This window comes from Crocodylus siamensis, chromosome 4 (assembly GCF_052110815.1).
Source record: "Crocodylus siamensis isolate JL-2025a chromosome 4, ASM5211081v1, whole genome shotgun sequence".
NCBI lineage: Eukaryota > Metazoa > Chordata > Crocodylia > Crocodylidae > Crocodylus > Crocodylus siamensis.
In genome coordinates, this window is record NC_143398.1 from 246,617,798 (window position 1) to 246,640,873 (window position 23,076).

General features: G+C 63.1%; 1 protein-coding gene across 7 annotated transcripts in view; it reads right to left on the bottom strand.

Moving 5' to 3' along the window:
* Positions 1 to 23,076, bottom strand: part of TNS1 (tensin 1) — a 59,094-nt gene that overhangs the window by 16,765 nt on the left and 19,253 nt on the right. For 4 of the 7 annotated variants that reach the window (XM_090046106.1, XM_090046109.1, XM_090046112.1 and 1 more), the window contains 14 exons: positions 22,809 to 22,982; positions 22,657 to 22,721; positions 22,333 to 22,416; positions 22,123 to 22,235; positions 21,885 to 21,945; positions 21,663 to 21,738; positions 21,430 to 21,559; positions 21,150 to 21,215; positions 20,895 to 21,011; positions 12,444 to 13,934; positions 6,779 to 6,975; positions 6,517 to 6,655; positions 4,503 to 4,595; positions 3,066 to 3,101 (listed from right to left, as the gene is read on the bottom strand). In XM_090046106.1, the coding sequence (XP_089902232.1) occupies positions 3,066 to 3,101; positions 4,503 to 4,595; positions 6,517 to 6,655; positions 6,779 to 6,975; positions 12,444 to 13,934; positions 20,895 to 21,011; positions 21,150 to 21,215; positions 21,430 to 21,559; positions 21,663 to 21,738; positions 21,885 to 21,945; positions 22,123 to 22,235; positions 22,333 to 22,416; positions 22,657 to 22,721; positions 22,809 to 22,982 (2,842 nt within the window). The remainder of the gene's footprint in view (positions 1 to 3,065; positions 3,102 to 4,502; positions 4,596 to 6,516; positions 6,656 to 6,778; positions 6,976 to 12,443; positions 13,935 to 20,894; positions 21,012 to 21,149; positions 21,216 to 21,429; positions 21,560 to 21,662; positions 21,739 to 21,884; positions 21,946 to 22,122; positions 22,236 to 22,332; positions 22,417 to 22,656; positions 22,722 to 22,808; positions 22,983 to 23,076) is intronic. The other 3 variants (XM_090046110.1, XM_090046111.1, XM_090046108.1) reach the window with 3 other exon arrangements.

The window sequence follows — 23,076 nt, forward strand, 5'->3', positions numbered from 1 at the left end:
CCGAGATTGTATTTCCCAAGCCCAGCACATGCTGCTTCCCATCGCTGCAACACCCTCGAGCCATTGCCAAGGACACCCAAGGAGCCTGAAGCCAAGCCATGATCCGAGCTCAATCGTTCCTGGCCTTGCGCCGCGCGTTCGCCGCTCCCCCCCACCCCCGGTAGCTCTCGTGCTGGATGGCAGCTTCAGCATTCGCTCTCGATTGAGTTTCCAGCAAGATGGAAAAACCCAGCCCTTCCTTTGCAAAAAAATGCCTGAAGTCTCGGGGCACCTACAGATTGCAAACAAAGCCTCTTTGTTCCCGTCCTCCCTCCAAAACTCTTGGCAAATTTTCCTTTCCCCCTAAAACGTGTCCCCAACACCCAAGCAGAGCTAACAGCTGACGGTCAGAGAAAGCCCCGCATTCAACACCTTGTCTGAATCTCTCCCAGCCAATAAAAGATGCCACCCACAGACAGCCACAAGAGTCAAAATGCTTCGGGGTTTTTATCAAGCGGTTTTATTTTTCCTTGAAATTGTCTTTAAACTGTTTCTTGCCAAGCATAGCGCCGTACCCTCGCCCATATTTACAGGGACCAGTTGCGAGGGCACGCACTGAAGAGACACGGGTCCCCTGCCTAGCTTCGCAACCCACCTAAAAGCTGCTCCCTTCCCACCCCCAGCATGCCTGCCTCAGTTTCCCCAGCTGGAACTGGGGATTATGGTACCTGCCCTGTGCCCAGTAGACCCGAGTTGACGGTCTTGGCCAAACCATTCATAGAAATCACATGGCAAAACCAAGACCCAAGGAAGAAATGGGCTGATTGAGTCTGGAGAAGAGAAGACCGAGGGGGATTGAATAGCAGCCGTCACCTCCCTGCAGGGGGGCTGCAAAGAGGATGGAGCCGGGCTGTTCTCAGTGGGGGCAGATGAGCAATGGGCTCAAGCTGCAGCAAGGGACGTTGAGGTTGAATATTAGGAAAAACTCTCTCACGAGGAGGGGGCAAAGCACTGGAGCAGGTTATCTGAGAGGTGGTGGGGTCTCCATCCTTGGCAGTGTTTAAGACCCGGGTAGACAAAGCCCTGGCTGGGATGATGTAGTTGGGGCTGGTCCTGCTTGGCGCAGGGGATGGACTCGATGTGACCCCCTGAGCTTCCTTCAACCCTCATTTTTCTATGACTATAAAAATGTCCTTGAAATGCTCTGCTCGTGGAGGCAAAGATTTCTGAGGTCCACCTCGTTAATCAGACCAGCCTCGTAGCTGGGAGGATCACAGACAAGCTTTTGAACGCGTGACGTTCTTCCTCGGGTCTCTTGTTTACGGGGAATGGTTTCAAGGAAAAATAAAACCACCTTCAAAAGCCCAAAGCATTTTGACTCCACTGCAGCTGTTTGCGGGTGACCTTTTACTGGACCAACGGCACGGCCAGGAGAGGTTCAGACCAGGCGTTGCACGCGGCGGTGTTCCTCTCTGACCATCGGCTATTAACGCTGACAAGTCATTTTGGGGAGGGGAGTTTTAGGGGGGGAAAGGGGGCATTTGCAACCAAAAGAATAATGCGTTTCTATAACTTGGATAATTCCAGTGTGATAGGATCAGCTGGAAGGCACCTCGGGAGGTCCACGTCCAACCCGCTCCTCTACAACTTTGTGCCTCCACGTACCACGCCAGGCTGCCAAACACATCCCAGTGCCCTACAGTCTGCAGACCTATAACAGCCCCAAAACCTCAGCCAGCTGAAACTCCTTGCTGTGTATTGCTCCTCCTCATTCAACATGTTCAACCAGCAGGAGTCAGGTTCTGTTTGGCTTAAAAATCAGGAGATTATTAAAATGACGCCTTTTCCCTTGTTTTTCTTTGGAGGTCCTGGAAACAAGCAGTCAGCAATCAAAGCGGTCTTCAAAATCCCCACTGCAAACCCTTTCACACAGCGACAAGGCACCGGGACAGACAGGACAAGACCCTGCATCATAGCTGCCACAGGTAAGAGCCCTGCCGATGCGGGCACTGCCAGCGTGCTACCACTGCAACGGGGCAGGACACGGTGAAGAACAGGGAAGGAGCTGGTTACTACAAGCACCTCGGTCCTATTCGGAGCTGGAGAGAAGAGGGATTTTTGTGCTTGCAATGGACTTATAGAAAATGAGGGGTGGCAGGGTCCTCAAGGGGTCACATCTAGTGCCACCAGTGGGACCAGCCCCAACTACATCATCCCAGACAAGGCTTTGTCTACCTGGGTCTTAAACACCCCCAAGGATGGAGACTGCCCCACGTCTCCGGGGAGCCTGTTCCAGTACTCCACCACCCACCCAATGGTTAAAGCTGATGGCATCAAGGAAATCAATAAGAAAGATGGAAAAAATTCCTTTTGATGACCCCAAAAATGCCCATTTTCTCCTTGAGATCGGCTGAAATTTCAAATGATGTTTTTCAAGCCATTCTCAGAAACATCATTTAAAAAAAGAGGGACTTATACAAGGCTCCAGAGGCAGGAGTCAGTCACCCCCCATGGCAAGAGCTCGCGGTGCGGTTGCAACCCCCTCAGAAGTCGCCGACTTCACTGTCGGGTTAAATGCTGCTGTGCAAAATAAGGGGCAATGGCTGAAGACAAAGAGCTCCTGAACGGACCGGGCCATTCCCACCTTCACATCACCCTTCGCCTTGCATGTCCAGGGCAGGCTAATTAGCCTGCTCCAGCTAATGAGCCTGCCCGTGACACCCCATAACAAGGCCCCGTGGCTGCAAGAAGCAGCTCGATGGCACTGCGGGTGGTACCCGTTAGACACGGGCTCCAGGCACGTCTTCCAAAGACTTCAACCTCCGCCGTGGCAGGATAAACCCCTGGCGCCACATTGCCCACTTGCAACTGCATCCCCTGCAGAAGCTATGATACGACAGCCACTCACGGGCTGCATGACCTAGGGATATTTGCTGAGAGATTAGCCCCCATGTCCAGCTCCCAGGGTAAAACCCTGCAAAAGACCCCTTGTTTTGCACGCCCTTGTGATCTGTCAGTGCACGGCCAAGTGTCTCTGGTTTAAAGGCCCGAGCCACAAGTGCATTGATGGGGAAATCCCTTCTTACCTTCATCTGTGCCAATTACCGTCTCCCCAGCTAGCTCTGAAGACGGGGAGAAGGTGAGGGATGAAGGAAAGACATGGAAAGACGCGGGAGAAGGAGGAGAGAAAGAGAGAGAGAGAGAGAGAGCTGGGTTAGCACCTTTGCTTTCACACCTCAGCTAACACGTGTGCACACGTGAATGGAATTGCTCCAGAAAGAGGAAAGCACCTGCTGTGCACAAGCACATGCACACACACACACGTTTCAGGCATCGTTAGGCACTGGGAGTAACCACAAGCCACCGAATGTCCTGCAGAAACCCAGTAAAGCCACCCCCAAATGTCCCTTTGCTCCAGCATTATGAAGGGAACATAGATGCCGGCAAGGGGACCTTTCCACCAGCTGCTCCCCATGCAAGGAACGTATCAGAGGCCGTGGTACGTGTGCCTCCACCTTGCACACCTCCTCCCCTATGGAAAGGTTGGAACGCGTTTTAGGCAATCTTACAGGGCCAAATTCCAGGGGTTTTCCTGATGCAAACAAGAAAGCGCTGATTTAGGCGCCTGGCTGTAGCCACACAATCAAAGCAACTGCTTAAGGACCAGCCCTAAGAGTCCAAACCTCCCAGTTAACCCATTGTTAAGAACTTGTCCCCAGTTCTTCACTTAATGAAGGTGGGGGGAGGGGAGGGAGCTTCCTGATCAACCCCTGCAGTTAACATGCACCCCATCGGGTTGCAGATAGACGCATGCTCTTAATGAGTGCAGAGATGATTATAAAGCTGGGGGAAGTGGGGAAGAACTGAGCAAGGGCTCCGAGCTCCTGGCACGAGTACGGTTTGCAGCTCCATTGCCTGATGTGAATGCTAGCTGCACTCAGGCTGAGCTTTGTGACTCTCTTGAGAGGAGACAGGCATGCTCTCTCTTTAATCCAGCCCCCACCTTCAGTTTGGGGCTGGAGGACTTCCTTGCACCCCAGAGCTGGCCCTGTGCCCATGAAAAGCCTCCTGATAACGCAGCATCGATCCCACGGCTTCAGCCCACGAAGGGGTCTCGCCCTCTGCCCACAGGGGTTGTGCCCAGGGCAGCGAGAGCAGAAGGGAAGGAGACCTCGACAGCCGGGGGCGGGAGGGTCAAGTTCCCGGGCTCTGGGACAGCTGAAAACACCCCCCGGCTGGCACATGGCGAGCCCCTGCCAGCCCCAAAGCCTGCTTCGGCCAGGTCCCTCCACGGCACGGCACCGACGCCGGTCGCAACACGGGTATCGCAGTCCGGCTTGAACTTGAGTCACCGTGATGAGGAACGGATGTTACCCACAGACAGGTACCCGCCACGCGCGTCACCCGTGGAAACGCACCCGCCACATGCGTTACCCCCGGAAACACGCCTGTGGCCGTAGCGATGGGCAGCGCAGCCACACGCGGCACCGAGAGCAGCCCCCGCGACCCCGGCGCTCACTCACCTCCCGTCTGCTGGAGCAGGATCTCCGCCGGGTTGTGCGGCTTGAGGCCCAGGGCGGAGAGCGGGGTCTTGGCCAGGCCGGGCGGGGAGCGCACTGCGGGCAGGGGGAAACGAGAGCACGAAGCAAGCTGTTAATGTAAAGCTCCGTAAATCCCCGGCGGCGCGTTTACAGCCAGCTCCGCGTGTTACGCATAACGGGCATAACAGCTCCCGAGAGGCACGTCGGCCTGGCTCGAGCCTGCTGGCCCAGCTGCCAGCGCAAGCAAATTCCCTGGGGAGCGAGCTGGGCATCCCCTCCCGAAGCAGCCCCGGACACCAGGGGAGATGTGGGACAGGTTGGTAAACTGAGGCACGCAACGGTCATACCTCCTCTCCCACCCCAGGCGCAAGCTGCAGGGGTCACCCCAACACAAAGCCGGACACCCGGGCAAAGGGACCAGGATCAGTCCCCGACCCAACCCTGCTCCAGACCCGCCCTCACCCGAAAATCCCACCACCCTCCCAAAGTCCTTCCAGCAGAGACGCCAACCCGCGCCCGTGAAATGAAGACGTGGACAAAAGCACTTCCAGCGACCAGGATGCATGTCAGGATTAGCCAGCTAAATGGACACGGATGTACGCAGTCCGTGCAGACACGCACGCGCACGGGCCACCAAACACACTTCAGCAACGAATGGCATGTGGTATGTCGATATGGGCATACGTGCTGGGTACGGACACGCGGCCAGGGCGTGGAGGGACGAGGTGCGGATGGACGCGGGAGATGTGCGTGTTGCAGCGAGTCTCGCAGAAAGGGCTCGATGGGATCTGGGCATTTTTCCTCCCACCCCTTTCCCGCGGATGTCTCTCTCCCTGACGCTGCGCGTTACCAGCTCCGGACAATCCCGGCTTTCTAGGAGAGACCTCGGCCCACGAGGTCAGCGAGAGGCATAACGAAGGAGACAAACGAAGTCCGCACATTCCTTCGCCTTCTCGGGCACGGACGGACGGCTCGGGAGGGCGCCCATGCTGGCAGCGGGGGCGGGGAGGCAGGCACGGAGACAAGCCAGGCCCCGTGAGCTCGTGTCTCCGCGGCCGTGTCGGCGACGTGCCGGAGGCAGCGAGTGACTGTGTGGTGCGGGGGTTCGAGACCCACGAGCTCGCTCGGTGGGGAACCAAAGTTGTCCCAGCTGTCCAGCTCCATATGCAAAGCTCAGATATCTGGGGGGCTGTATTTGGGGGGTACTGCAGCTGGGCAAGAACAAGGCAACACCCAGGATGCCCCAGGGGGTTTCTCAAACCTCACATCTTGATGCCTAGGGGCATCGCCCCCAGCCTGAGCTGCTGGGAGGGGAGAGAGTTAAAAGTCACCGCTCCAGGGTCCTGCAATGGGGACCCTGGACTGGTGCCGGGATGACCAGACGCGGGCCAGGAGGGAGCACCGGTGGCTCCACTCCCGCCTGGGACGAGGGTCCCACCGAAGAGCCCCCCGAAGCAGGAGGCCGGCTGCTGGTCACTCGCTGATCCACGCCGGCACGGCCCAGGGCGCGGCGGCTGGAGCCCACCGCCAAGGCACCTAGGGAGCAAGCGGGGTGCAAGGGGGCAGAGACCAGAGCACAGGGCAGCGTCACACGGGCTGGCGAGCATCTAAGCAGGCCGACGTGGCCGCTGGCCCAGGACGGAGAGAGCAGGGAGACGGACAGAAGCAAGTCAGCCTTTCAAAGGAGTCAGCTCCTGCCCTCGGGGGACACGTGCTGGGCCAGCACCGAGGACTGGGGTATCTCATAGGGCCAGGTGTAGCATCGGCTTGCCCCAGAGGAAGCCACGTTCAGGATCCTGGGAAAGTCGGGTTTTCCCAGTCCCCCGACCCCACCTTTGGGGGCCTGGAGAGCTGCTCGAGAAATGAAAGGAGCTGGAAGCGGAGGAGACAGAGCGGGTTGGGAGGAAAGCGCTGAAATGGCGGTGGGCCCCTGGCACGTGGGTCTCCGCGCCACGCCACGCCGCCCCATCCCCGGCTCCCGAGCCGTGGCACTTACTCAGGTTAACGTATAGGGTTTGTGGCGAGACGGGGAAGGCAGGGGTTGGGGGGGAAATCTCACCGCCGCTGGAGGGTGGGCTGCTTGGGGACGTCCCCTCCATCTCTTCGAAGGCTTCCTTGTAGCTGTGGAGGTGAGGCTGCGGAGCGGGGTGGGAGAGACGGTCAGCCCCAAATCTCGTCCCAGCGGAGCCCCCTACCCACCCAGCCCCAACTCCCCCCGGCCCACGGCACCGGGAACTGGGGAGGGGGTCCCAAAGCACCTCTCTGGGCCTTCCTCCTGGGTTGGCAGCGATGGTGCTGACCACCTCCGGCGAGACGCAGTGGACGGGAGACCGGGCCGTGGGGCTCCGCGCCGGGCTGGCGTCCCGGCCCCCGCTCTCATATTGGCCCTCGCTGGTCGTTCGCCTCCGAGCCGGGGCTGCGGCGTCGTCGGGGGGCTTGTCCCGGGCTTGGACCCCTGGACGGACGAGCACAGGGAGGGAAGCGCTTGTTAGAAACCAGGAAAAGCCTCGCTGCGTAGAGCAGCCGGGGGGCTGGGGGCACCGGCGAGGAAACAGGTCGTTCATCTGCCCGTCTCCTCCCGGGGGGGATGAGGAGACAGGCCGGGGCCCGGGCACTGGCTCCGTGGCCCCAAAGCCACCTCCCTGCTCCCTCGTCACACGCCCCCAGCCCCTCCGGAGAATCCAGCGCTCGCCTCGAAGACGACCGAGGCACCCATGGGCAGAGAGCCTTGCCCTGCCCCCTGCTACGTCCCAGATAAATGGCCATGCCCCCCAGAAATGCAGCCGGGCTCCCCCGCAGAGATGAAGTGATGTGCCCAAGGCCGCCTCACACACCAGTGGCAGAGCCGAGAGCAAAGCCCTTGCATCCTCTCCTCGGCCCCAGGGCTGCCGGCAAGGCCCAGGCACCGCGGGGAGCACGAGCTCGCGGCGTGCTGGGCCAGCCGTGACGCGGGGTCCTGGGGACGGGACGGAGCCCAGAGCGGAAAGCAAGCACAGGCAACGCGGACGCAGCAAAGCCCAAGCGCAGCCCGCGGGCGCCCGAGCCCCGAGCAGACGCTGGTGGGGGGCAACAGAGCCCCCCGGGTGCACGACCCCCTGAGGTGACTTCAGGCAGGGGCCCGAGCCTCAAGGCTGGGGGCGTCCCGGCTGCCCGAGCCCTGCCCGCGCGTGCGAGAGCCGGCTGCTCCGGGCATCCGCACGAGAGTCCCAGCGCGTGCCCACCCGCATGGCCAGGATCGGGCCTTCAAGCCCCACCCAGCTCCATCCCAGCCCTGCAGACTCTCCCTTGGGCTTGCCCAGGGTGGGAGCCATTCGTCACGCCGAGCCCTGGCGGCCTGAACCAAGAATACCGAGCCGGAGAGACCATTTCCCTCCTCTTAAACCAAGCAGAGCAGAGGGGGTGGGCTCCCAGGCCCCGGTTTGGGAGCTGGGGAAACTGAGGCACATTCAGGCGAGGAGCCAGATCCAGTCAAAGGTCACACAGGACATCAGAGACCGACTGTACAGGCCTGGACACTCGTATCAGGGTAAAAGAGGCGCAGATGCATGCCAGAAGCCCTACCCCCCAAGTAGCTTTGCACCACTGGGGACAGTTTTACCCCTCTGGGAGTCTCCAGGGTAATTCTGCATGCCCAAGCCAGCACGGGTGACCCTGGTGTGGCTGCACGTATCCCGGGGAAGCTGCTTGCTGGAAGGCAATAGGCAATTACTGACTCCCCGATGAGAACGGGCCACTACAGGGGGATTAACTACCCCTCTCCTGGCAGCTGATGGGCTTTGCCCTCTTGTGTGGCCCCGTCTTCCCCTCCGTCGTGTGCTGGGCAGCTCCTCACCACGCATGCACGCACACACACACGCATTTGCTTGTATACAACACGCATCTTTGCGCACACACACACACCCCGCTGACTGTCCCCCTTCCCTACTGGTCACGTGCAGCCAACCAGGAGCGGATCACACGTGTGCCAGCACACGCAGGGGGGCAGACTGAACGGCTTATTGCCATCGCCCTGCTTCCTGCTAATCTCTCTGCTCTGCAGGTGGTAACGACCCTCTCTCCTTTCTAATGCTCTTGATGTCCCGCTATTCAAACCATCCTTCCCTCCCCGCTGCCTCTGCCCCAGCAGCCGGCCTGGTCACACCCCTCTTCCATTTCCCAGCCCTGCAGCTCTAGCTATAATCTCCAGCCAGCCTTGGACATATGAATTCAGGTGTAGAAATAACCAATGGCGAAGCACTAGAGGTGCTGTCAAGACCCTCAAGAGAGATAAGATTTTGTATGACCAATTCGAGCAAGGCTCCTGCTGCATGTTACCTATATTATGCAATAAATTTACACCAGCCACACATGCAAGGTAAGACTGGCCATGAGTGCAAAGTAAGTATCGAACAATACATTGGTGAACCACACAATACGTTTAAACCAGCCACACGTGCAAAGTAATTATCACAATTCATTGGTGAACTGCGCAATAAATTTAGACCAGCCACACATGCAAAGTAATTATCATGGGATAAAAACGACCATCCAGCTTTAAAAAAGAGACAGCCAGCTATTAAGTTAGCTCTTGAAAACGTGTAACAACTCCAGAGTTGGTTTCTATCTGGCTTTAATTGGACTAGATGACCTCCTGAGGCCCCTTCCACCCTTAATTTTCCCTGAGGTCCCTTTCCTTGACCTCAAGGTCCCTTCCAACCCTACGAACTACGGGACACACATTACCTTCTAATGACCACAGCACTAATGAAACCATCTCGTTTGCCTAATGCACTACAGTTTCTTTCACCTTTGCATCTATTTGAGCCGATCAGCGCACGTCCCAGTACCTCGCTTCATATAGCACCAGCCCCGCTGGCCTACTCGTTAAGCATCCGGCTCCTCGTTAACTGGAGGACAGCGTGCACGGTGTTATACGTGACGACCTGACACAGCTCCAGGAAGAGCCTAAAATCAGGCCCTTGGGAAGCTGGCCCACAGCCCCCGGCCCAGACAAGGGCTTCTACCCGCTCCACGAATGCGCCTAATGCACCGCAACCAAGCCTGGCGCTGGACGCATCCAACACCCCCTCTGCCTGCCCCCGGGGTCCTGCCAGGTCCTGGGTAAATCCTCTCGGAAGAAGAGACGGTCAACCATGGACGCTAAGGGGACCCCCGCGTGACCCGGGGCTGGATGGGGTCCAGGGAGAGAGGCAGCGCCTTCCCCTTGGATGGGCACGATGGCGCGCGGGGGCAGCGGGAGAGGAAAGCAAGAGCTGCCCCTCCCTGGTGCAGCCGAAGTGGGGCTCAGGACCGCAGCAAGCAAGGGGCAGGGAAGAGCTGGCCCGGGGCAGGTTTCCAAGCGGAGGCAGGATACGGACCGGGCTGGGATGGGCACTGCTGCATTCCTACCAAGGTCCTCCTGGCTGACCCTCCGTCCTCCACCCCGAGGGTGTAATCGGCCCCCTGCTCACCCCCTTCACTTCCAGCCAGGCCCGTGGCCTGCCTGACCCGTGCCGCTCCCCAGCCCTGGCTCCCGGCCTGGGCAGCCGGCACACCTTGGATCAAGCCCCCCAGGGAACACCAACCCCAGAAGCCGGGGTCCTGACCCCGAGCGTGGCATCGGCCTGAGCCTGGGCGCGGGAGAAAGACCCGTTGAGTTTGAACACAAGCTGGTCTGTCCCAACATCTCCCAAGGGCACGGCAGGACCTCCCGAGGTGGCAGCATGTCTTCGCATCGCCCGTCTCGGGGCCCTTTGCGCATCTCGGCCGGCTCCGCGTCCGTCCCCGTCTACAACACCCTCCCTGACCGCCCCCATCGCTGGGTTGCAGCTGCCAGAGGAAACAGCCTTCTCCACTGTTTCCTTTGGGGTCCCCGGACCCGCCTCGGTTCAAGCCCTGGCGCAGGCAGAGCCGGCGAACAACCGCGTGGCCGCGACGCCCGTGGCGGCAAGCTGCTCCTCGCACACGCGCAGCAAAGGAAAGAGAGAAGGAAACCAAAGAGGGTGGGAGGAAAAAGCCAAGGACAGCTGGTGGGGAGACATCCACCCCGGATCCATCCCACCGGGCACCAAGGGGCTCCCCCAGGGCCAGCACACGGGGGTCTCCCATGCCAGAGCCACAGCCACGGGGCCACGAGCCCCTTCCCCGGCATGCACGCAACAGCGGGGCAGCGCGCGGCATGCGTGGAGAGGCACGAACCGGAGAAGGAGAAAGACCGCTGCCGGCGGAGAGCGGGCCGGGGGGCCGCCGCGCCCTGCCGCAGGCCCTGCAGCTTGGCGTTGTACTCTGGCAGGACGCGCGGGGGGAGGCGGGGGCGGAAGAGCGGGAGGAGGTCAGCCAGGGAGGAGGCACCGTCCGTCCGGCAGAGAGAGAGGGGGACAGACAGACGCACGGACACAACACGCAACGGAGAGAGAGGGAGAAAACACAAGAGACACCGTTAGTCCGGACCCTGCGGCACCGGGCACGGGGAGGGCCCGGGCAATCGGTCGCACCAGCTATTTACCCCGAGGGAAAATGGAGGGGGCATTGGCCCGATGCCCACCCCGAGCCCGGGGCTTCTGTTTGCCCCAGGGTAAGAGTGGACACGTAAGAGCGTGCACATGGGCACCCCCAGCTTACACCAGGCACACGAGCACGCCAATGGAGCAGCCTCTTCTTGCCCCGGGGTAAGACCAGGCACACTGGCACCCCCCACGGAGCAGCCTCTGCTTACCCCGGGGTAAAAGGCTGGCGTGTCTATGCCCACCAGGCCCAGATGCCCGCCCTGGACATTTATTCTCCTTCGCTGGCCAGAAGGAGCATAAAAGACACCCCCGTCCTCCTTGCACCAGCCAGGGGAGCAGGATGCCCAAGTAAGCGCGTGCCAGCCCGGGGCCCTGCTGCCCTGCACCAGTCCTGGCCCAAAGGCCTCCCTGCCAGGCTGCCCCTGCCCCGGACGGAGCGAGCCCCGGGCGTCCCCGAGCCGGCACGGGTGCAAGGGCGCAGCGGAGCCGAGAGCCGGGCTCCGGCCCCCGCCCCCCTTGCAGCCGGAGCAGAGGAAATCAGAGGTGTCACGTTCCCAGCAGGAGGAGGCGTGAAATTCCACCCGCCTTCCCCGGGAGACACAAACAGGCCATTTATAGCCACCCGGGTTGTAAATAACACCCCCCCAGCCCATCTGTGCCCTCCTGGCCGCACGTTCGGCTCCCCCGGCGTCCGGGACTCCGTGTTCTCCCGTGACGCAGCCGTGCCCGGACCCCGGCGCCGCAGAGACGGGCCCTTTGCAAGACACTGGCCCCAAAACCTCTGCGCCGGAGGGACGTCCCCGGCCTGTTCTCCAGGGCGGGTAGCAAAGGCCGCGTCCTTGCACCCGAGGCCCTGGCCGAAGCTTGCCATATAGCACCCCAGGGACCAGCATCTTCCCCCTCCCTGCTCCATCCCACCACGGAGAGAAGGGGTTTCCTCCACACACCCCTCGAGAGCAGGCCGCTTTCGGGGCTGCAATAAGCTGCCCCCTCAAGCACTGAGGGGCGATTTGAAGGAAACCACTTCCCTGAGGTGCTCCCCTGTGCCGTGGGGCAGCGGGGGTGAGACCCCCCTCGCCACTGGTTCTGGTTAAGGGTCAGCCCTAGCCACGGCCATGGAGGTCAACCAGGTCCAAGGGACTGGGACAGAGCCCTGTGGGCTGACGGACGCAGCCCTGGCACCGCCAGGCCCGGAAACTGTGTCCGGAGAGTTGCGGGGGGGTGGGGAGAAATACTTCCTGACCCCACTTCTGCCTTGCAGCATGAGGGCAGACCTGTTGTCGACTCTGCCCAGGGCTGCTCGAGGCATCTCAAGCTGGCAGCCCTGGACAACAGGCCTTGGCTTGGAGACCAGGTTTGGAGTCTCAGCCCTGACACAGCCTCCCCGAGTGTCCCCGGGCACATCCCTTATCCCCGTCTGCCCATGGGCGCCTCTCACCTGCCACCCTGTGCGCGACCAGCCCTTCCAAGTTCAAGGGCTCATCCTCCGCGCGCCTCGTCGGCTCCTTGTAGCTCTCGGCTTGCGAGGCCGAGGCGACCACGGGCGGCGGGGACCCCTCAGAGCCAGAAGAGACCGGGGGGCTTCCGGGCGCGTGGCCGTGGCTCCGTTCGTCCGGTGCCGGCTGGTAGATGTACGGCGAGTAGGCGTCACGGTAATCCAGCCAGCCGGGCTCAGGCTCCCCGGCGCCACGGCCTGGCACGTAGATGTGGCTGGGCCGCGGCTGCGTCACCTGAGGGCCACGGAGAGCGGCCACGGGCTGAGCTGAGAGCGAGGAGGCCACGGGGCTGGGCCGCTCCTCCCGAGGGGCGCCGGGGGCACTGTGGGACTTGCGCAGGCCGGCGCCGGCCGGGTCCAGGTCCAGCATGAGCATGTTGAGGGCCTCGATGGACTGCTCGATCTCCCGCTGCGAGGCCGCGCGCGGGAACGCGGGGAGGCCGTGGCCCGGGGACGGCGCGGCCCGCGAGGGGCTGGGCTGCGGGCTGGCGCTGGACGCGCTGGGGCTGTGGCTCTCCGGGAAGCCGTCTTGCTGGCGCGAGGGCGGCCGGCTGCCGCCTTGCTGCTGCCAGGAGCTGAGCCCTCGCTGCACGGCCTCGCGGCTGCTGGTGCTGCGGGCCGGCGCCGGGGGCAGCCGGACACCGGGCTCCACGGCGGGGAAGGACTGCGAGCGGTACATGGCGTCGGCGGCCAGCGCCTGGGGCTGCAGCCAGGCGGGCAGGGGCGAGCCCGCCTGCAGCTGGTAGTCGGCCAGGCTGTCCTGCGCCGACACGGACGGGCGCAGGGGGCCCGCCGGGTGCTTCAAGCCACCCCTGCCCGCGTTGTAGTTGTCGTAGGGGTACCCGCCGTTGAGCATCGGCTCGGCCTCATACGCGGCCCTGTCCACGCCGTTGCAGCCGCCGGGGCCGTTGGCCAAGCTCTCCATCCGCAGGCCTTCGGCGTAGCCGGTCTCGCTGGCATTGGTGGCCCCGTCCAGCGAGGACAGCGTGCCCAGGCTGCCCACGCTGTGCCCGTCCTGGTTGGGCAGGTCGTCGTCCAGGATGTCGGTCTCCCGCTCAGCTACCAGCGGCGCGGCGCTGCCATTGACGTGCACCTGGGCAGGCACCACGTGGCGCCCGGCGGGGCCGCGGTTGTGCATGGCGCCGTGGCCGTCCACGCCGAAGCCGCTCAGCAAGCGCTCCAGCTCCTGCTTCTCCTCGGGCGTCAGCACCGGGTTGCCCGCGGGCGCCGGCTCATCCGTGCGGTCGGTCTTGGCGGAGGCCGTGGAGTTGCCCGAGTCGCTGCTGACGGACAGCGTGTGCTCCACGTGGTTGGGGCCGGCCAGCAGCGGGGCCCGCGCCGCGTTCACCGCCCCGGTGCTGCCGTGCAGCGAGTCCTTCTTCTTCACCTTGGCGTACAGGCTCCCGTCCAGCGGCCCCTGCGTGTGCCCCACCTCTGCGGGAGAAAGAGGAAGAAATCAATGCCGAGCTTTTAGCAACCCCCCACCCCCCCTTATCGATCGATCCCTTTCCAGTGATGCCCGCTCAGCATCCCAGCACTCGGAGCCCTCCGCGCCGCTAATGCCCCCTCCGACGCCAAGACACCGCCGTCTCCCGGCACTGCGGCACAAGGCTTTTACTGGAAACCTGCTTTGAAGCTCCCCGAAGAGCCGGATGGTTTGTAGCCAAGATGCTTTAAAAAAAAAAATTCCCCCCTCCCGCTCGATAGCAAGGGGAGGTGAGCTCATCTGGATGGGAAGGGAGGCCAGGGGAAAAGAAAGGGCAAGGGAGGGATGGACGCATCCTGCACCTCCACCTGGTTTCTGTCCCATGCTTCAAGTGCATCCCAGGGGCAGGGAGCAATGCTGACGCCACTCGGCCCTGACATGGGGGGCAAAGGCGGTGCGTACCGGGGTGCACCCCCGGGCAGGGGAGCGGGCAGGCCAGGGTGGCTGTGAGCCTCGAGCGTCTCCCACCCCCCTGGCCAGGCCTCTCTGCTCCAGCCTCCTGGCTTGTTTTTCCTGGAAGGGCTGGAGGCCGCGCAAAACCCTCGCCGGCTCCGGGAGGAAAAAGTGACTCGTCGCTGGCCAGGGGCCAGCGCCTGACGCCGCCGGCGTGAAAACAGCTCCGAGCAGTAGCGGGGAATCGTGGCACGGCCCCGCCGTGAGCGCAGGATGCAGCCGAGGCGCGTGGAAAGGCCCCGTGCATGGGCACAGTGCCATGTGCTAACACGCATGCACACAGAGGCACAACTATGTATTCATATGCACACGTGCATGCATACACATACACAACGCACGCAGGCATATGCACACATGCACACACATAGGTATATACATGTGCACCTGCATATGCATATTCCCACATGCATATACACACGCACACACGTGTGCACAGAGCAATACCCGCACATCATGCACACTGAGAAGCTGGCAGTGGGCACACCCCAACACAGCCACACTGTCACACCCAGATGCACGTGGCAACATGGATGCACACAAACACATGCAGCCACATCCCTGCCAACTGCAGACATGCAGCTAGCACACAAATCATATGTGTGTGCACATGGGTATCCACCCACACAGCAGCACTTGTACATTGGGATTTAATGCACACATACTTACATGGAGATACACATATCCATGCACACAGCAGCAGGGACCCACATGCAGTGACACTCGTGCCCTACTATATCACACACACACGCCACTATACACAACCACACAATGACACTCATGCACACGCAGCAGGTACCCACACACAGCGACACTCATGCCCTGCTATATCATACACAAACACACCCATGTGCATATACATGGGCACACGCACAGACACTCACACCCTGCTATATCACATACACACCCTATACATACAGTCACATGCAGTGACACATACACTGGGATTTTGACACTTATGCCCTGCGATATCATAGACACACACACACACACACACACACCCCTATACACACCAGGACATGCAGTGACACTTATGCCCTGCGATATCATAGACACACACACACACTCACACCTATACACACCAGGACATGCAGTGACACTCATACCCTGCAATATCATAGACACACACACACACACACACCCGTATACACACCAGGACATGCAGTGACACTCATGCCCTGCTATATCATAGACACACACACACACTCACACCTCTACACACCAGGACATGCAGTGACACTCATGCCCTGCTATATCGCACCTCCCATACACACAGCCGCACGCAGTGACACTAATGCACTTGGATTTTTGCACACACAGAGGCACCCACATGCAGTGGCACTCATGCCCTGCTATATCACAAACGCACACACACAGCCACATGCAGCAACACTCATGCCCTTGGATTTTGCACACGCAAATGCAAATGCATACGCACACAGCTCCCCGGACGCGGGCATGACACGAACCCCCGGACGGTCACAGACGGACACGGTTCCCCCGGCACAGCACGACTGCAGCCTGGGCCCGAGCCCCGCGGCCCGACCCGGGGCCGTTCCTCCTTCAGCCCCGACTGCACCCCAGCAGGGCTGTGCTCCCCGGGCTGGGCACGGGTTGCACCGCCCCGTTCTTACGCCCCTGCTCACACGCGCCCATTGCCCGCCCTTCGCCGGACAATGCCTCTCGCTGTCTCTCCGCATCCCCTCCGAGGCCATCTGGGGCCCCGCCAGGCCGTGCGGGCAGCTGCCAGGCCTCGCCCCGCCAGCCCAAGATTCCTGCCCGGGGCAGGGCAGGCGCAGGCCTCTGTCCGCACTCAGTCACGGGCACAGCCACGGGCACCGACCCCGACCCGCATCGGTGGCGCCCGGCTGCCCCCACCCCTCCGCGCACAGCTAGGGATGGAGCTGGCACTGCTGAGCCCCCACCCCATGCCCAAGCAAAACGTAGAGGACCCCGCAGGGCCGCACTTTGTCCTCTCCATGCCCAGCTCACCCCTTGCAAAAACCGGCAGGTAGCAGGTGGCGAAAGGAAAGCCCGATGCCCACCCGGAATAGGCACCGTCCCCAGAGCGAGCCCCGAACCCCCCCGACCGCCCAGGACAGGCAGGCAGGGACGGGGGAGCATCCCTGGACCAGCCGGAGGCCCCCCAGGCCCCGCACTTACCGCCCAGCGGAGAAGGGCCGGTCCCGGCCTCGAGCTGTCGAGGAGCCCCGGGGCTGGGTGCCCCGAGCCGGACGCCGGGCGGAGGAAGCGAGCGGGTCCGGCGGCTGTCTGTAATCTCAGCCAGCTGGATCCCGGCGGGGGTCACTTATCATGGTGCAGCTATGCGCACGGCGTGACATCACGGGGGCTGGGAGCCGGCCGCAGCCGCTCCAGCCCGGGAGGGACGGGGGAGGAGACGGGGCTGGGCCAGGCGCACACTCAGGCTATTTTTCCACCCTCCTGCTCCTTTCCATCCTCTCCCTCCCAGCTGCTTTCCCGCCGGTTCGGACAAAGCCCGCGGCCGCTTTGGGGGCGGATTTCGGAGACACGGGAGCAGACAGACCGGGCGTCTGTGCCCGCCGGCTCTCGCGCTCACGCCCTCTGCGCCGAGGCGGTACGGCGATGCCCAGCGGGATGGTCTGGGCCCTCTCTGCCCCTGCCCCGGCGGGTCGCCTTCACCGCCCGCGGCCTCAAGCCCGGTCTCTGCTCCCATCGAGAGCAGCTCCCGGCCCAATCCCCGACAGCGGGGATGGGGTCCCACTTTGGGGGTCATCAAACCCTCCCCCACCTGCTCTACCCCAAGCCTGGAGCCTCCCGGGGAAAGGCATGGATCAAACCGGGGGCTCGTTTCAGACCGGCCCCGGGAAACCGCCCCGGTTCAGGCTCCCCAGGCTGGAAGATCGCAGGCTGCAGCTGGCCAGATGTTCCCCCCGCCCCCCTTCCCCGGGCTGCGGTTTCAAGGAAACTCTGAGAACAAAAAGCAAGAGGGCTGGGAAGGGGCCGGGTCTTTCCCACCTTCGCTGCCAGCTGCAGAGACGGGGCCCCGTGCGAGGGGAGACCTGGGGTGCTCTCGGCTCGAAGCCCAGCCCCCCCCCGAAACACGGGGGCACGTAACGTGCAGCAGCTGGCACAGACAGCTTGGAAAGGGCAGCGTCTTGCCCAAATCCACCCCTCCAGCGCCCTCCTCCTAGACCACTGTCACTGGGGGGGGCTGGCAAGCCCCGAGCCCCTTCCCGGGAGCCCCCACCCCCACCAGCCTGGATTCCTTTGGCTTCAGGCAACCCCCCCATCACCACGGGGGGAGCAGGCAGGAGCTGGCGGTGCTGACGCCCCAAGCGCCAGGCTGATGGGAGTTGCAGATGGGGCCGGCGATGGCTTCAGCAGCCCCTGCCAATGTTTCCAGACACGGGGAGAGACGCCTGCAATCCTCCCCCGCACGCTGGGCACGAGCCCCCAACAGGTCTGGCGCGGCCCCCCCGGCCCCGGCTGTAGCTGCTGCTGCCATTGAGGCCGTCGCGCCACACGAGACAGCCCTGGCAAGGCCTTAGGGCGGGCAGACCCCCCCACAGCTCCGGCACACGGAGCTCAGTACGCAGCGCGCCCCTGCAGGCGGCTGATTCTGGGGTGGGACAAGATGGGTCGATGAGTCCCAGGCCGAGGCCGGATCCACCCCATCCAAACCCAACCGGACAAACCCCGTGTGCGACCTCGGAGGTGCATGACACCGTCGCCCCTAACACAGCCCCGGGCATCGCCCCCGCCCCGGGAAAGCAGGGGGGCCGTGGCTGTCAAAATGCACACCCCACCACATGCGCTCAAACACACACATGCACGCATGCAGGCACATGCACACGTACACGTGTGCCTACCTGCACGCATCCACATGTCTGCACACACATGCACACATGTATGCACGCACTCACACACAGAGGAACGGGGCTCTGTGTGACGCCAGGCGCTGCACGCGCAGGGGCGAGCTCTGTCCCAAAGAGCTTCCAAGCTAGGCAGGGGGGAGAAGGGTTATTAGCCCAGGGGAGGACATGTGGGGGGTTAAGGGATAGGCCCAGGGTCATGTAGGGAAGACAGCGGCAGAGCCAGGACCCACTCGCAGCTCTCCCAGTCCCAGCCAGTGCCTCGGGCTCTGGAGAGGAGGGCAGCCACCCCGCAAGAGGTGCCGCGTGCTGGAGGCCCCTTCCCACGTAAGGCTATTTCCAAAGCAGCCCTGGGATAAATACGGGGTCTTACGGAGAGCCCAGAAATACCCGCCTGATGCCAGGGCTATTTCCACCCGCCGCCATAATGCATCCTGGGTTTATTTTCAGGGAAGCTCAAGCACCGTAAGCTCTCAGAGGGGACCGGGGGAGGCCAGGGTGAGAGTACAGGGGGCAGAGGGTGTGGTGGGGGGTGATGGGGAAGTGGATGAGGTGCCTGTGGGTGGGTGGAGGCATATGAGGACACACAGCCAAAACCCTCAAGCCGCAGGGCTGGAAGGGTCACATCCAGTCCAAGCCGTGCCTGAGGCAGGATCGGCCCTGTCCAAACCCGCCCAGACAAACCCTGCGTGTCAGCTCGCACCAAAACAACCTTCAGCCCTGGCACAGCCCAGGCGTCGCCCCAGCCCTGCGTCCCCCAGGGAGAGCCGGGGGCCACGACCGCCGACGCCCGGCTGCTGTGAGAGGTTCGTACACACTTGAGAGGTCCCAGGTACAGCCATGCCCTGCTAGAGGCAGGCAACACCCCTCCACCCACCCCCAAAGTCTGTACCAATCTGGCCCCAAATATGCCACCCAGTCTGACCCCGAGCGGGGGCTGCAGCCAGGACCCTCTGGCATGAAATCCAGCAGGAGCATTGGCACAGCCCCAGCGCCTCTGGGGGGGCTCAACCCCCAACACACGGCGGGGGCCAGCACGCCCCAGCCTGGGACACCTCCCAGCAGAGCACAGGCATCGCCATGGACCCCCCCCATGCTGCAGCGTCCCCCGGTATGGGGTGGGTGGGTAGCTAGAGAGCTAGAAGAGGAATACGGGGATGGATGGACGGAAAAGACGGACAGACAGAGAGATAGGACATATGAAACTGGAAGGACGGACGGACGGACACGAGGGGGCTGGAGGGGTGACCCGACGAGCAGACAGGCAGACGAAGGAGGTACACGGGGATGGATGCATGGAAATAAACAGACAAGAGCAATAGGACACACAAACACGGGGGGATGGATGGAGGGGCTGGAGGGACAGACAGACAAGGGCAGAGGGAGGGAGGGTGGCAGGAGGGGTACGGGGATGGAAGGATTTGCCCCTGCCCCCCCACCCCCCGCGCTCACCGGCAGCCCAGATCCCCCCCGCCAGTCGCATCTCGCTCGTGACCCCCTCCCCCCGCAAACAGCCTTTTCCTTCCCTGCTGATTCCCGGCTCTGCCGCAGCATCGCAGCCCGTCCCGCACCGAACCCGCCTGGCCGCTCCACACCGCGACCCCCCAGCTCCAGCCCACGAGGGATGACGTGCGGCCCCAGAGAGCGCCCGGGGCGGGCTCCCCCCGACCGAGCCCTGCCAGCACCGACAACCCCGCCAGGCTGCGGTCCCAGCCCTGCTCCAGCCAGACAGCACCAGGCAGCCGGGCCGCGCGCACGGAGCTGCCTGCAGCTTCCCGGGAGGGTTATTTCACACCAGGCTCTAGCAGAGACGCAGCCTGGAGAACCGGAAAGGACCAGGATGGGCGTTTCTCTGCAGCCATAGGAGCAATGGCCTCAAGCTGCAGCAGGGGAAACTGAGGCAGGAGAGGAGGAGAGGCTTCCTAACTCTGAGAGTGGGTCAAGCCTCAGACCAGACTGCCCAGAGAGGCTGTGGACTCTCCATCCCTGGACATTATCAAGAACAGGTGGGGCCAACGCTTGACCAAGGTGGTTTAGGATCCTGCCTGAGCTATACGTGGCCTCGTAGCTCCCTTCCACCTTCGCAGAACTGGAGGGAAGCTATTTCACCATAAAGCAGCTCTCAGCAGAGCCCAGTCCCAAAATACCTTCTGTCAGAGACTTGGGATTGAACCCACGATTTGGGCAGCACAGTTCAGCCGTGGGGGGAGCCTGGCCTGCAGCCCCCCCGCCTCCCAAGCGGCTTCCAAAATTGCCCCTCACCCGACACGTCCTCAGCTCCTACCCACGCTGTCCCCCCCGGCGGGCACCCGATACGGCGGTCACACGCCCGCGCCCGCCGGTCACGGGGCCGTGTTGATCCCGGCTGCCGGCACGTGGGACGGCTCCGGGCCAGCTGCCCGCGCCCACGCGCCCCGGCCGCCGGACAGGGCTGGGGCTGGGCACCCAGACCGGCTGCTCCTGCCCCGCGGGGGACGTAGGGCACACCGAAGGGACACACCTCTGCCACGAAGCCCCCGGATGTCTGCATGTCAGCCCCCCAGCTGCAGAGAGCACCCCGAGACCGCCCCCGCGCGGCACGCGCGACCCCAACGCAGCACCCACCCTCCGTGCTGTCCTCGCGCCGGACATTGAAGTTCTCATAGGAGTCCCAGCGGATGAGGGGGTCTGAGGTGTTGTAGTCCACCGAGACGCTGGGGCCGTTCTCCAGGTGCTCCATGCCTGCGGCAGCGAGAAGGGGAAGTCAGCGGACGCGCCGGCTGGACCCCTACCCCGGGGTCACCCTGTGCAGGCGTCCCAGCCAGGTTGCCGGCCCCACGGCGCCCGGCAGGACCCACGCGCCCCGGGAACGGCGCCCACCTTGGATCTTCTCCGGGCCATAGGAGAAGACGAACTCCACCTTCCCGTACTCCGGAAACCGGTTGTCTGCAACAAGAACACGGCATCCGCGTGAGACGCGTGGCCCCTGGACGTGGCGGCGGCCGAGAGCTCGGCCAGGTCTACCTGGGGACACGGCTCAGCCACGGTGGAGGTGCCGGACCGTCCCTCCCACGAAGAGACCCCGGCCGCCACGGACGGAGCTGGGCGCAGCCAGCGACACGAAAATGGAGAAAGCCCGTGCCCCGCTCCCCCACGCTACCTCGAAAGGCCTCGTCCAGGTCGTCCTTGCCGAAGACGACGGCCAGGTCGTGGATGGCACAGGTGTGGAACTGCACGCGGAAGATGACGTCCCGCGTCGGGCTGCGAAACTTCTTGTGGTAGCATTTCAGCTGGGCCGGGGAAAGCAGAGGGCAGGGATCAACCCCAGGGACACCTCCCCAAGCTCCTTGTCCCCCCCAACCCCGGGCGTGTGCACGGGGGGCTCTGGCTTACCAGGATGTCGCCCTTCAGGAGCAGGCCGGGCTCGATGGTGATGCAGATGCTGGTCTGGCTGTCCCCCTGCACGTTGCTGGGGGCACAGAGGGGAGCGCGGGGCTTGAGCCCATGCCACCAGGGCCCGACCAGGCCCGGAATGGCTCTGCCCCAGACAGGACAGGCAAGACCCCATCTACCCTGGAGCCGGGGGGCCCTTACCCCATGTCGGGGGCTACTTACTAGATGCCGGAGGTGTAGACGGGCTGCATGGCCTGGTAGATCTTGAGGAAGGGGCGGCAACCTGCAAGGGCCAAGGCAGGGCTGAGCCTCGGGAAGGGAGCCGCAGCGGTGCCGGAGTCCTGTCTACACTAGGTCCCGACACGGGGTGGGGAGCATTTCTCATGCTGGGAAAAGGATGTCACCACCCCCGGCCTGAACACCTGTGCCGGGAGGGGAGCAGACGGGTGGGGGGCCTCACCGCCTTTGGACTCGAAGTTGGGGATGCCGTGCATGATGACGTGGTGCAGGAAGAGAGGCTTGTTGTTCATCTTGATGGCACCGGTCAGCAGCCCACTGAAGTAATCGATGTACCTGGGGAGGGCGCCGGTGGGGCATGAGCCACAGACAGCTGGCCAAGCCCCCCCAGACCCCGCCACGGCCCCCAACCCCGACCCCCCCAGGCACCGACCGCTTCTGGGAGGGCTGGGCCGCCGGCTCCACTTTGTCCTCGTAGAACCTCTTCATGGCAAACCTGTCCAGGGCCTGGTCCGCGCTGCAAGGCAGAGGCGGCGGGGTGAGACCGCGTGGGGCCCCAGCAGAGCTGGGGGGGGGCCGGGGCCCTTGCCGGGTGTCACCACAGACCCCCCCCCCACACACCAAAGGGAATGATAACAAGTTTCTCCGACCCTGCATCTCCAGCAGGGGGCACCACGGACATACCCAAAAAAATCCCTGGGAGACCTGCCCCCCCACCCTTGCACACAAACACATGTACACACACGCATGTGCTCACCTGGCCGAGATGTTGCTGTAGTGCATGTAGGCGGCCACCACCACGCCGAGCCGGCCCCGGTTGCCCTGCAAGGACCAAAGCAGAGGGTGGGGGTCACGGCAGGCTCAGCCTGGGGGGCTGGGGGTCCGCACCCGGGCAGGTCCCACGCTCACCCGGTTGTGCAGCACGACGACGTGGCGCGGGTCGGCGCTCAGCCACGTGTCCATGGCCTTGCAGATGCTGCAGATCTTCTCCAGCGCCGGCGTGTGCAGGTCAGGCCAGCCGAAGTCCAGCACCTTGGCGTGCAGCTGGCTGATGTCGTGGCGCCGCTCGGACAGGTTGAACAGCTGGGGGGCACGGGGGGGGGGGTGAGCAGCCGCCTCTGCCCCCTGCTATGGTCCCTGGGGACACCCTGGGATGCAGGGGTTGGGGCCCTGGGAA